This window comes from Malus sylvestris, chromosome 15 (assembly GCF_916048215.2).
Source record: "Malus sylvestris chromosome 15, drMalSylv7.2, whole genome shotgun sequence".
In the NCBI taxonomy this organism is placed as follows: domain Eukaryota; kingdom Viridiplantae; phylum Streptophyta; class Magnoliopsida; order Rosales; family Rosaceae; genus Malus; species Malus sylvestris.
The window spans coordinates 26,300,059-26,311,328 of NC_062274.1; the positions used below are offsets into that span (position 1 = coordinate 26,300,059).

The 11,270-nt window shown below is 38.4% G+C and overlaps 1 protein-coding gene across 2 annotated transcripts; it reads left to right on the plus strand.

Annotated features, from left to right (window-relative positions):
- Positions 1–7,934: 7,934 nt before the first annotated feature.
- On the plus strand, positions 7,935–9,916 carry LOC126605732 (E3 ubiquitin-protein ligase APD2-like). Of its 2 annotated transcripts, none has more exons than XM_050273172.1 (5): positions 7,935–8,290; positions 8,802–8,929; positions 9,056–9,072; positions 9,186–9,539; positions 9,632–9,916. In XM_050273172.1, exons 2-5 carry the CDS (start codon positions 8,840–8,842, stop codon positions 9,708–9,710), a joined length of 540 nt encoding a protein of 179 aa, XP_050129129.1. In that variant the 5' UTR covers positions 7,935–8,290; positions 8,802–8,839; the 3' UTR covers positions 9,711–9,916. The 2 variants fall into 2 exon arrangements, with proteins under 2 accessions (XP_050129129.1, XP_050129128.1); XM_050273171.1 differs by having other exon boundaries at positions 7,938–8,290; positions 9,056–9,125; positions 9,212–9,539.
- Positions 9,917–11,270: the final 1,354 nt, after the last annotated feature.

An 11,270-nucleotide genomic window follows, 5' to 3' on the forward strand; every position in this document is an offset into this window, starting at 1 on the left:
TACATATATAGGTTTGAGATGGTTTGCTAAGGCCAAACTTGGGTTGCTGAAAACCATTATGTCCGAATATATCCTCTCAGGCTCGTTTCTTATGGGTTCAGGCAAACCTGTCATGCTCGATTCCTTTCTCCCAGCTTCTTCAACACTAACAAATATCATCACTGGTTCTGTTGCCAAATAATCACCCTTCATCATGGTAGGCTAATCTGGTTCGGTGCAGAACATAGCTAATAAAACATAAGTCATGTTTACAAGGAAGTTGATGGGTCTAGGTGCTTTTTCTTTCTTTCCTCCAATTTGACATACAAACCTATCCATCCATGCATGTGCATCCTCTGGCAACATTAACTCGAGCACCTCCTCCTTCACTATTAAGTCAAAGTTGAGTAATTATCTTGGCATTGGACAGGGTGTATCTTCTAGTAAAGGTGGGGGTATCCCCTTCTCAGATGAGATGGTCTTCCAACCTGGTGTAGGCATTATCATTGCACTTTCTTGAGCTCTCCTTAGCACTTTGTATTTTCCTGGATGGGGATTCTGAGGTACATGATCTCCTTCACCCTTCATTTTACTATTAGTCATCTCTATCTCCTTCTTATTCCTCCATTGAAGTTGTCCATCTTGCATAGCCTTTTCAAACTTGACATTTCCAGAGGCTTCTGAAATGGTAGGGATCTTCATTGAGTTCATGTGAGACTTATGATGCCTTTAGACCTTTCTGATCATAGATGCTCCCATTTCTCTAATAGGCTTCTCATCCTTCCCAACTATGTACCACTTACGACCAAGTCGGGCTGAATCCTTCTTAGTAACTGGGGGAATTGAGTTCCTGGTCTTTTCTCTCCATCCTTGCCTTGAATTGCTATGATAACTTGGCTGGGGAAGTCTGACTTCTACCCACTTTGGCATCTTAGCTTCCTTATCCTCAACTTCTTCAAAGACTTCATAGGTTTTGAATACCTCAGATAAGCCTTTAGGTTCAAAGTCTCCACCTAACCTTTGGAATATATTCTCAAACGTTTCCTTCTCTGCTGCTCATATAATACTTTTGCGGGCATCTTGTTCCTCTATTTCTTTCCTTCTGACTAACTATTGGTCCATAATGGCGCCCGATGCTGGCACCTTCAATTCACATTCACATTGACACTTACTGCATAAGACTATTCCCTTAATCACAGCTGTCTGTGGTCTGTCGGGCAACCTCCTAGCACCTTCAGATGGCCTAATAGCTTGCTTTCTTTCACTTCTCTCTTCCCACGTAGCCTTTGTTTTTCCTTTCTCAACCCAGTTAAGGCTGATCATATAGATTGGGGCTTCTAGGAAGAGATCTATGTCAATTATTATATTTGCCTAGGGTTTCTCCAACAACAGCTTTCCCTTAACTATTAGGTCCTAGATCCAATCCTTGAAATGTACACAGTTGGTGATGGAATGCTTGAAAGTATAATGAAGCCTGTAGTATTTCTTTCCTCTCAACTCTTCTGGTTTAGGCATCTTTTTTGTGTTGTCGGGCACAATCACCATTGCCCGCACTAACTCTTCATAGATCTTTGTTGCCTTGGTCAGATCAAAAGAATAAGCCTAGTACTTAGGGGGCTTCATAGGCACGAATCCTCCATCATTTATCACTACTTTTTTATCTTTAACTGGCTGGACCAAACCATTCACCATCAACAGTTTAAAAAGGGTGGTTATCTCTACTACACACATCTTTATCCCCTCTCCTACATTGTTGTCATTTTCTCCAGGTTCTAGACCTTTAAAATCCAATTGGTGCGTTGCAGCTTTAATTTTGTAGAAATAAGGCACCTTGGATAAGTGTTTCACTTGGTGCTCTTCAACTAGCAACTTCTCATACTTCGTAGTAGCTATTACTAATTCCTACAGTTCAATGAACTGCACATCATAGAACTTTTTTCTTAATGGCAATCTCAGGGCTTTCTGAGCAATAGATATAAGTTGGGCATAGTTGATACGGAACTGGCATCTTATCCTTGTCTTTTTAAACCTCATCATGAAGTCTTCAATGGACTTATGCTCATATTGTTTCACCTCAACTAGATCGTTGATAGTCATCTCACGTTCCACCCTATAAAACTGCTTGTGGAAAGCCATCTTCATTTGCCCCTAGTTGGCAATGGAATTGGGGGGTAATAGAGAGTACCACTGGGATGCCAAGCTAACCAGTGAGTTCCCAAACAACCTTAACTTGTAGTTAGGATTGTCTTCAAATGCCACACAATAGTTGGAAAACTTGAAAATGTGGTCTCTAGATGACACATTACAGTCATCTCTATTGAAAGTTGGGAACGCGTGTGTCTTGAAGTTGAGGGGAAAAAGGTTCTACTTATCAATATACTCGGGGTAGAGCTTCTGGTAGGTGATCCTGAATAGTATGCGAGCCTGTGGTTGAGCATTTTGGACTACCATCCTTCTTAGCTTGGCCAACTAATTTCTAAGTTGCTTGTTAGCTGCATTGTTATATGGGGTGTAAAGAGGTCCCCACTTCGAGCTATGCTCATTGCCTGAGGTAGTTTCCTTATGTGGTTATGGCTGTCTCCACCTGGCCTCCCCTCACTTATTAGCCAATGGTGGTGGCCTATAAGGAGAAGGTTTGCACGCAACTGCGTTCACACCTTTTCCGCTAGACTCCCCAACTTGTTGAGTCATTTCATACTTCCTTTCTTTTAGCCTGATCTGCCCCTACTATCTAATGAGAATAATGGAGGGTCGGGCAAACTTGGTTCCTAGATCTCATCCCCTATTGGTTAACTGGTTCCAAGCACTTCTTTCTTCTTCCCATATCCTCTTTTTCCTCAAGCAAAGGAAATAGGAGAATTATTGGCTCTCTCTCATAGCTCGTCTCTTATCACCTCCCTAACATGGTTGAGTACTCCAAATCCAACCTCCTCTGTAAACTCTCAGTTAATGAACAAAGCCTGCTGACCTCTCCTCTAGTTTCCAGAGAGATCTTCTCCATACTCTTCAAGACTTGCACCATGGTAGCTTGCAAGTCTTCGTTGGTAACCCTTCCGCCCGACTTTTCAGAATAAGTTGGGCTCTCCAGAATCGCAAGACCTTGCAGGGAGGGAAAATATTCCGGGTAATCTGTCATGTCTAATCTTGGTAGACAATGGGGTGGTCCGTACTCTGTGTTCCACCTGAAGGTTCGATTTTTCCTTCTTTTTCTTAGCATACAAGCTTATAAAAAAGGGATCCCACCGAGTGTGCCAAAACTATGTTTGAGGCAAAAATGGAATTATCCCTTCGCACAGCTCCCCAGGGATATATGGCATTTGACGTGCTGCAAAATAAGTTAATATTTAGCTTGAAATGTGCCTTTGTAGGACCTTAGGTATAGGTCTTGAGGCTCACAATCAAGGCTAACAAGGATATTGGCATGCCACTGTAATCTCTGTATAACAAATGTAGAATAAATGTGATTTAAGTCGATTACTTGCGCCCCAAGGTAGTTAAACTTCTTGTTATTAAAAGATTGTCACAGATGAATTAAGACTATATTAAGTTCTTTTTCTTGCCTTGTAAACAAGGACTTTTAGTTCATAATCTTGTATGTCCAAAAAGGAGGGAGTCCAGAACCCTTTAAACCATTTCCTTGATCCCAGTTTGTTCTTAATGAAAACAGGTTTATTAAGTTAACCAGATTCAAATGCAAATGGGACTTTTAGATAGAGAACAATTGGAAATAACTTGAATATATGCTGAAAAGTACATTGAAGCGATAGATCTACTAATGTAAATGACGAACAAAAAGACTCAGGCAAGATTTCACCTTGTCAAGCAGGGTTGAACTTCTTGCAGTCACTTCTCTTTGAGTTTACAGAGGTTATATGCTAAAATGGATGGATGGTAAACAAGTTTTACACGAATGAATCGATACTACAACACTATGGAAGGTAGCAGAGCTTTTACACTAGACAAAAGATAGCTTTTCTGAGGGAATTATTGCTAAAATGACTGAATTTGGGTGAGTTTCAGCTTTTTGGGTGCAAATCTGGCTTGAGAGCAGAGTTTGTATGTGGTTTGTTTGATTGGTTTGAGTGTCATTATCTCTGTTGTCTCTTTCTCCTTTTATAGGCAATTTGGCCCAATTGTCTTGACTTTGTTCTTAGCCGAGGGCTCTTAGAGACAGTGAGTCATCTTGTATTTACACTTTTATGCCATCAAAAAGTGTTTTTTGGTTGGTAATGAGCTGGTCTTTGTCACTTGTCATTTCAATTATAGGCACATGGCCTATGCCTTGGCTAAGAAGGCTTCAATTTGTTTCAGGCTTCATTGTTGGGCTTCGGGCAAATTCAACTCGTTTTGGCGCTTTTGGGTTTTCCCTTATCCAAAGCCCAGTATTCAAATATTAATCCAAACAATATCAATAACAAGGTTATGACAGTAATTTGCGTGTTCCTCTTGCGCTGGAATAAAAGGAAACAAAAAGTGTCGATCGACAGCGCAGTCAACCATAGTAAATCTAGCTTTTTAATTAACTTGACCAAGGGGATCAGCACCCACACTTATTATATAATTTTACGTAGTCGGTGGCCACAAAGGGCTTATTTCCTTTAATTGATCGCTGAGCTCCAAATTGTGAGCTTTTAATCTTATTATTAATCTTTGAATGCACTCAAGTACTAAAAAAATTGAGATTTTATCATAAAATCAGTCTTCAGTATAAAGAGTATTTCAACTTCTTATAAAATTATTAAATTTTTTGATATGAAACATTTCTTCACATCCTCATGTAACCCAGAAACATCAAGAGCTCCCCCTTCTTATGATCGACGTTGTCTAATATACAAGGATTGTGCAGTGCCTAGCTATTTAAGATGTTACGTCGACGTCCCTACGTAAATTTTTTTATTAATGCATAATCGATCGAGACCGAAATCTATATCTGGAAGGGTAATAGCAGAAAACTACTGGATACATTGCACATACAGCTGAAGGTGCTAAAGCTGCATGCATGATGTACCTTTAATATTATTTGATACTTTTCTTATATTTCCTGATCAGTGTTAAAAGAGCACTGCAACCTTTATTTTTTGTTTTTTTATTTTATTTTTAGGCCCTCTTTTCTCAAGCTAGTGTCCAATATAGGAAGCTGCCATGAGGGTTCTGTTCTGTCGACTGAGATGATACATTTTTCTTTTTCTTAAAAAAGAGAAAGGAAAGAACACTGCATGGATCGACACGAAAGTACCATCACTAAAAGAACTGGAGGTCACAAAGCTTTGGTGCAGAAGGGAAAATATGACGAAAGCGATATATATGTCAAAAAGGGTGAAAAGTTGATGAGCCTTCCAGACAAGGCAAACTTTGGTAAAAAGCAATGTGGGAGTGTGTGGCGACACATTAGTAACGAACGTTACTTTTTGGATGGTGAGTATTTTGGTCACTTTGATAGGATCTTCAAACTACCATTCGTTTTTCATGTCGTTAGCTGGCTAGTCAATATTTTATTTTATAAAAAATTCAACCCCTTCATCTAGTTTTTCCTATTTAGGCCCTCATTCATAGATTATTCTTGAAAAGATTCACTCAAATCGAAAATCGTTTAGCCGTTCAATTACTATTGTGAATATATCATAATCATAGTTTATCGACAATATTGTGTTCGTCTATTTATTATGTAACAATTCGATAATTAGAAGTCTTTCAGTTTTAGTAAAATTTTGTAAAGATGATCTTTAAGTGATAACGTAAAACTTGATAGGTTCAAATTGTGAGCAATATTGTGGAATGAGTCTATATGATTGATTAGAACCGTATTTAGTTACTAATTAGTTAGCACTTAAGCGCTCTTATATATACTGGATTCAGGTCAAGTTGTACAACCACCTGAAAGTATTATATAGGCGATGATGGTAGAAAGTAGTTTTCACTCTTTGGTTGTCGAATTTTTTTTTTTTTTATTGAAGATAATTACCTAATGAGTTTTTAGTTTTCATAAAAAAAAATGAAAAGCTGGCCCGTAAATTACAAATACCAAAAAACTAAACAAATTAAAAACGGAAAACACAATGAGAAGAGGACAACCAAATTTCAAAAGATCCGTCTTGGCCTCGTTGTTAACCAGTCCAATTATGGGATTGGACATTGTGCAAGAATGGGCTGGTGGGTATCTGGATCAGACGTACTTTTGTGTACTTGAGTGAGTGTCATCTACAACTTGCACAACAGTTTCTTTAGCAAAAGCACTTAAGTAAAGCCCATACTTGCATGTTCCACTGCTCGTTGCCTACATCTACATGCATCGCACATTGATCCCGGAATATCCAAACAACAAATAGTTTCTCTACTCTTTTTTCTTCTTTTTTTTTTATTGAAAAACTTATATTCGACCTACTATAATATAAAGAAAACTTATATTCGTGTCACAGAAGATTAGGCAAGCTAGAGCCTAGACTATACATGAGGGCTTGGTCGGGCCCTAAGAGCAACTCCACCGGGACCATTAGCCCGATGGACCGGCGACTTCCCCATCCCAATAGCCCCAACTGCAAGAGCCCATGCGGGCGTGTGGGCTGAGGGGGGCCTGAGCGAGAGGCCCGGCTCGAATTGGTGACCCAAGAGCCTGAGGGTTGTGTGATGTGTGGCTGATGTCAGGGTGACCTGGCTCGAATTCGTCTGTTTTCCTTTGTCGGAATCTGGAAAAAGAATGGGATGCATGCAAGGAATTAAGCCCTCAAATTAAACCACAAGAATTGCAACATAACAGCATTTAAAGCTCAAGAACACAAGATAGTGAAGAAACATCATATGGGTTCGAGATTGAGAGCTCAAGCTCTCGGCTTCAATGGTAGGACCTCACACCATGCATCGATGCCACATGCAAGGCCATGGTTGGGTTCCTTGAGTTCCAGGGATTCCAAAAATATTATTTTTGAGCTTGATTTATTGAAGGTTTGAAGAGGAAGGAGGAAGAGAGCTCACGAGAGAGAGAGAGAGAGAGAGAGAGAGAGAGAGAGAACCGGTCAAATGAGGGGGAAAATGGAAAGGGTGATGGGGATGTTTGATGGACTGGGTGAGGAAAAAATACTAATATTTTATTACATATTGCCATGGCTATTCAGTTTAGGAGTGGAGCTGCAAAAGGTAGTTACTGTTCATTAAAGGCAATTACTGTTCACTAGATGGATTCAATAGTAAGTTTCCTAGGGGGCCTTCGCAATGCTGAAGTTGCTCTAACCATGCGACCTACTCTGCCCTTCAGCTCATATCAATTCAAAAGAATCAGGCCCCTAATATTAACTCCTTCCCCCCCCCCCCCTATGTACCCGAAACACAAGAAAACCCAAGTTTTTCAAATGATATTTGAGCACTAACTCTCGTCCCAAAGTGTGAGATCCCAACTGATGTGTCGGTTTATTCATATAGAAGTCATTATGGAACTCATCATATGTTATGTGACGCATTAATTTGTACGTTGACCAATATTCATATTTATAAAAAAAATTACTTAATGATTTAATTTATTTATTTTTAACACTATTTCCTAGCAAAAGATGATGTCATTGGATTGAACAAATCAAAGAATAATAAATAATCAAATTTAAAAGTGCAACCAAGTGAAAAATAATGTGCAGAAATCACTTCCTTTTCCTAAGCCTACCATAATCTTGCCATCCAAAGTGAATCAGTAAAGGCCAAGCAGTTTGTACTTTCACCTTAATTTCAAGTTGTTGTTTGGTGTTCACCTTCCTACACAAAAAGGGTCGACCTACCATTCAAGATAGAAAGTCATTGCATGTCCATTAACCCCGCAGAGACTTTTGAAAAAGATGGTTAGTTAAGATTGTCCAGTACTGCTATCTACTAACCCTAAATGACCAACTACCATTCCATTTTTTCATGCCTCTCAGACCTCAACGTCTTATACATATATACATATATATATTTATGAATTATATACACATTTATATTTATAATTTATCTGGTTCCAACCTGGTCTAGCTCATACCACCTTTCTGATAATGTTCAAAGCCCATCCAAGTTAGCTTCTACCAAATTTTTCTGGGGCACGTTTTGTGCATTATTAATACATTACTACTCATATGCTATTAGAGTTTCAAGCATTTCATCTTATATTAGGCAATCTTTCAATAAAAACCAACTACTTTTCTTCTCATTTGCTCAATTAGATCTCTGTGAAATAGTGGCCAATGCACCCTTAGCATTCTCATTCCCTTCTGAAATGTACTTGGAGTCGGAGTGCTCTGTGATTCTCCGCTGAAGCTGGAGTTGAACTCAGCACTTCAATTCGAGGTGTATTGAGGTAATGCATGAAGCATTTCTGTAAATGTTTGAGTTTTCATTATTTCTGTTTTGTTAATGTTGTTTTTTCGAATTGATATGAAGATTTGTACTTGGATCTTTGACCTCATCTTCAACGAGATTTGATCACCTGTTTTCATTTCGTTAGAAGAAGTAGTGTGTTCATATCTTATTAACGACAATTGTTAGAAAATAAAAAATAAAAAATCTTTAGCCTCGTCCCACCCATCACATTTAACTAAGGTTCAGTAGATTTTAACTTCTCAGATCTTATATTGTCTGTTACTTTACATTTAGGAACACACATTTGATGCAACTTGCATGTATTCCACACATATATAGGATATAAATTCATACAGCAGAACTGCTTGGTCAGCCTCTAAACATGTTTGCAGCAAAATATAACAGCTTCTTCATGCGTGTTCTCTCTCTTACCTACTTATGCTGAACATATAGAAAATTGTATCTTATTGATCAATCCTGTTATTGAATTCTCTGTTTTTATACTGCAGGGAAAAAAAACTGTTGGTGGCATATCTGACCTGTAGGAATGTCTTCTATAATAGATGGACTGACAATTCATCGGAAGCTTCAATCGATCAACTCTCAGCCTTCCAATTTAACGAGTATTACCTATGACGTAAGACACATTACATTACATATAATGTTTCATTTTCTTGTTGCAAAGTTATCTGCATAATGAAAGTTTTAACACATCATTAGTAAATGGAAGAGATCTTAGTTTTTTCTCTTTGTATAATGACAGGATGATTTGGTAGAATGGTGCGTCACGCTTACTTTTCTAGTGCGTTTGATTGCGTACATTGCAATTTTAAGTAAGATTTCGTCAAAATTTTAATTCAAACTGCTCATATTGACTACATTAACTGATGCAGTCTCATCAACCATATATGTAATGCAGCACTGCTTGTGATTGTTGCATTCATGATACTGAAATACATAAACGAATACGAGGAGACGAGCGTAGAGGATGTAGGAAACAGTGCTGAAACCGACCCATTACAGCCGGCAGGAAAGAGAATGCCATCGACATATGGGACATGTGACGAGTGGGATATAGAATCAGGAAATTGCAGCAGCAGCAGTAGTAATAGCAGCAATGCCGTAATTACGAGCTCCTCCGAGGACTTGTATGATGGGAAAATATGTGTGATTTGCTACACCGAGCAGAGGGATTGTTTTTTGGTTCCTTGTGGCCATTGTGCTACCTGCTATGATTGCGCACAAAGGTATGTCGAAAAAACTTCGAAATCTTTCAGATATCATTTGTTGGTGTTCGATTGAAATTTGGATATCTTATTAAAGATCTTACATATTCCAGGATTTTTTATGGGGAGACCAAGACATGTCCGATATGTCGAAGATTCATTCGGAAAGTAAGAAGATTATTTGCTGCGTAGATTAGGACCAATTAACCTCTTTCGAATTTATTTTAGTTTTTTCTTCTTCTTTTATGTGAACAAACATTGTACTCTTATAGAGTTGACGAGTTAGACGCCCAAATTTCTTCATTTTTTTTTTGGGGGGCAATTGAGGGACAAAGACTGTCCCCCGGATTGTAAATTAATTCAATGATGGATATATAATTTATATTTCTATTTGTTAATCTGAACTATATATTCAAACAAGAATCTATAAGATCGTTGTTTCATAATCGCAATAAAGAATAATATACCATAACCTTTGTTGAAACTAAATTCGCATACATCCTCAAACAGAGGCAATGTTCAGTCGGAATTACCGATGAATTACTGCGAGGGTGAATGGGTTGATTGTGGGTGTGATTGAATTCGTATTGGACCTCCTATATACCTCCAGTGTTGTAGAATCAACCACTGGAAGAAAGGAGTATGTATGATGTGTGCTTCATCGGAATACATCCTTGACAAAGGTGCATTGGCTTAGGCGAGATGCTTCTCCATGTCTACGCATAAACGAACAACATGTAGAGGATAGGAGTTAGGCATACAGAATATGGGATTAAGGTGATCCTTCGATGATCAAAGAGAGGGGGCCTAGATAAATACCTAGGCTAGGGTATTTATAGAGTTCTTGAGAGAGTAATCATCATTAAATTAAGAGAATATCTAGGAGAAAATTAGGATAAGATATCCAATCTTCTTAGGATTATATTGCCTAATTCCCAAGATATCCTAATTTGACATGAATCAGGGTTTCCTTACTTTGCAGATAAGTAATATCTTTAATAGGTTTAGAGCTAATGGATTTGTGTTGGACTACCTTGGCATGTGGTAATCCGATCCGGAATACCCATGTAGCTCTGGGCTCACTCTAAAGGCTTTCCGATCATTCTAACCACCCTGAGTACCGCGTGTCATGGTCCCAGAAAATTATGGTCCCACAATTAATCATAGTACTCTTGTATTCTTATAATCTTACAAATCCCTAATGCTTCATCAAGAATGAACGAGTGGAGCAAATTAACCTTAGACAACATGTCATTGTTCGCAAGCTAAAGTGCAAGTATTGGTTAATCCGGAGGACATGCAAAGTATGTTAGCAACCCCGAAGGAAATAGTAGCTAATTCGGAGGACATGAAATTGCAACTCCGGACGCGACAAAGCGTAATTCCAAAGTGGAACATAAATTAGTTCCAATATGGAAGAACAACCGACTCCGTTGCAAAGTAAAAGGTAACTTACAATCTGCTTGTGCATATCACTCCACTTTGTGGACTAAATTCCTCAAACATAATTGGACAGCGAGGCTTATATAGTTAGTTGGAAAGCTACAAATGTTAGCTTTCCACAATACTTTACGGCTTATGATTCCAATCTTTAATGAAGAAAATATGGCAGTTTTGTATCGATTTTCTGAGGATTTGCATAGTTCACATTTTCAGGTTCAAACTCTGATGAGGGAAACAACTCAAAGGCCCATCCAAGAGGTAAATATTTTTTATTGCTTAATGTGTATTATATAATGATTAAATGTAGAA

Excerpts from the sequence above, each read along its gene's own strand:
- LOC126605732 (XM_050273171.1), top strand. The coding sequence starts at position 8,840 with ATGTCTTCTATAATAGATGGACTGACAATTCATCGGAAGCTTCAATCG. Across the intron at positions 8,930-9,055 it reads TAACGAGTATTACCTATGAC|GATGATTTGGTAGAATGGTG; the intron begins GTAAGACACATT and ends GTATAATGACAG. Across the intron at positions 9,126-9,211 it reads TGCGTACATTGCAATTTTAA|CACTGCTTGTGATTGTTGCA; the intron begins GTAAGATTTCGT and ends TATGTAATGCAG.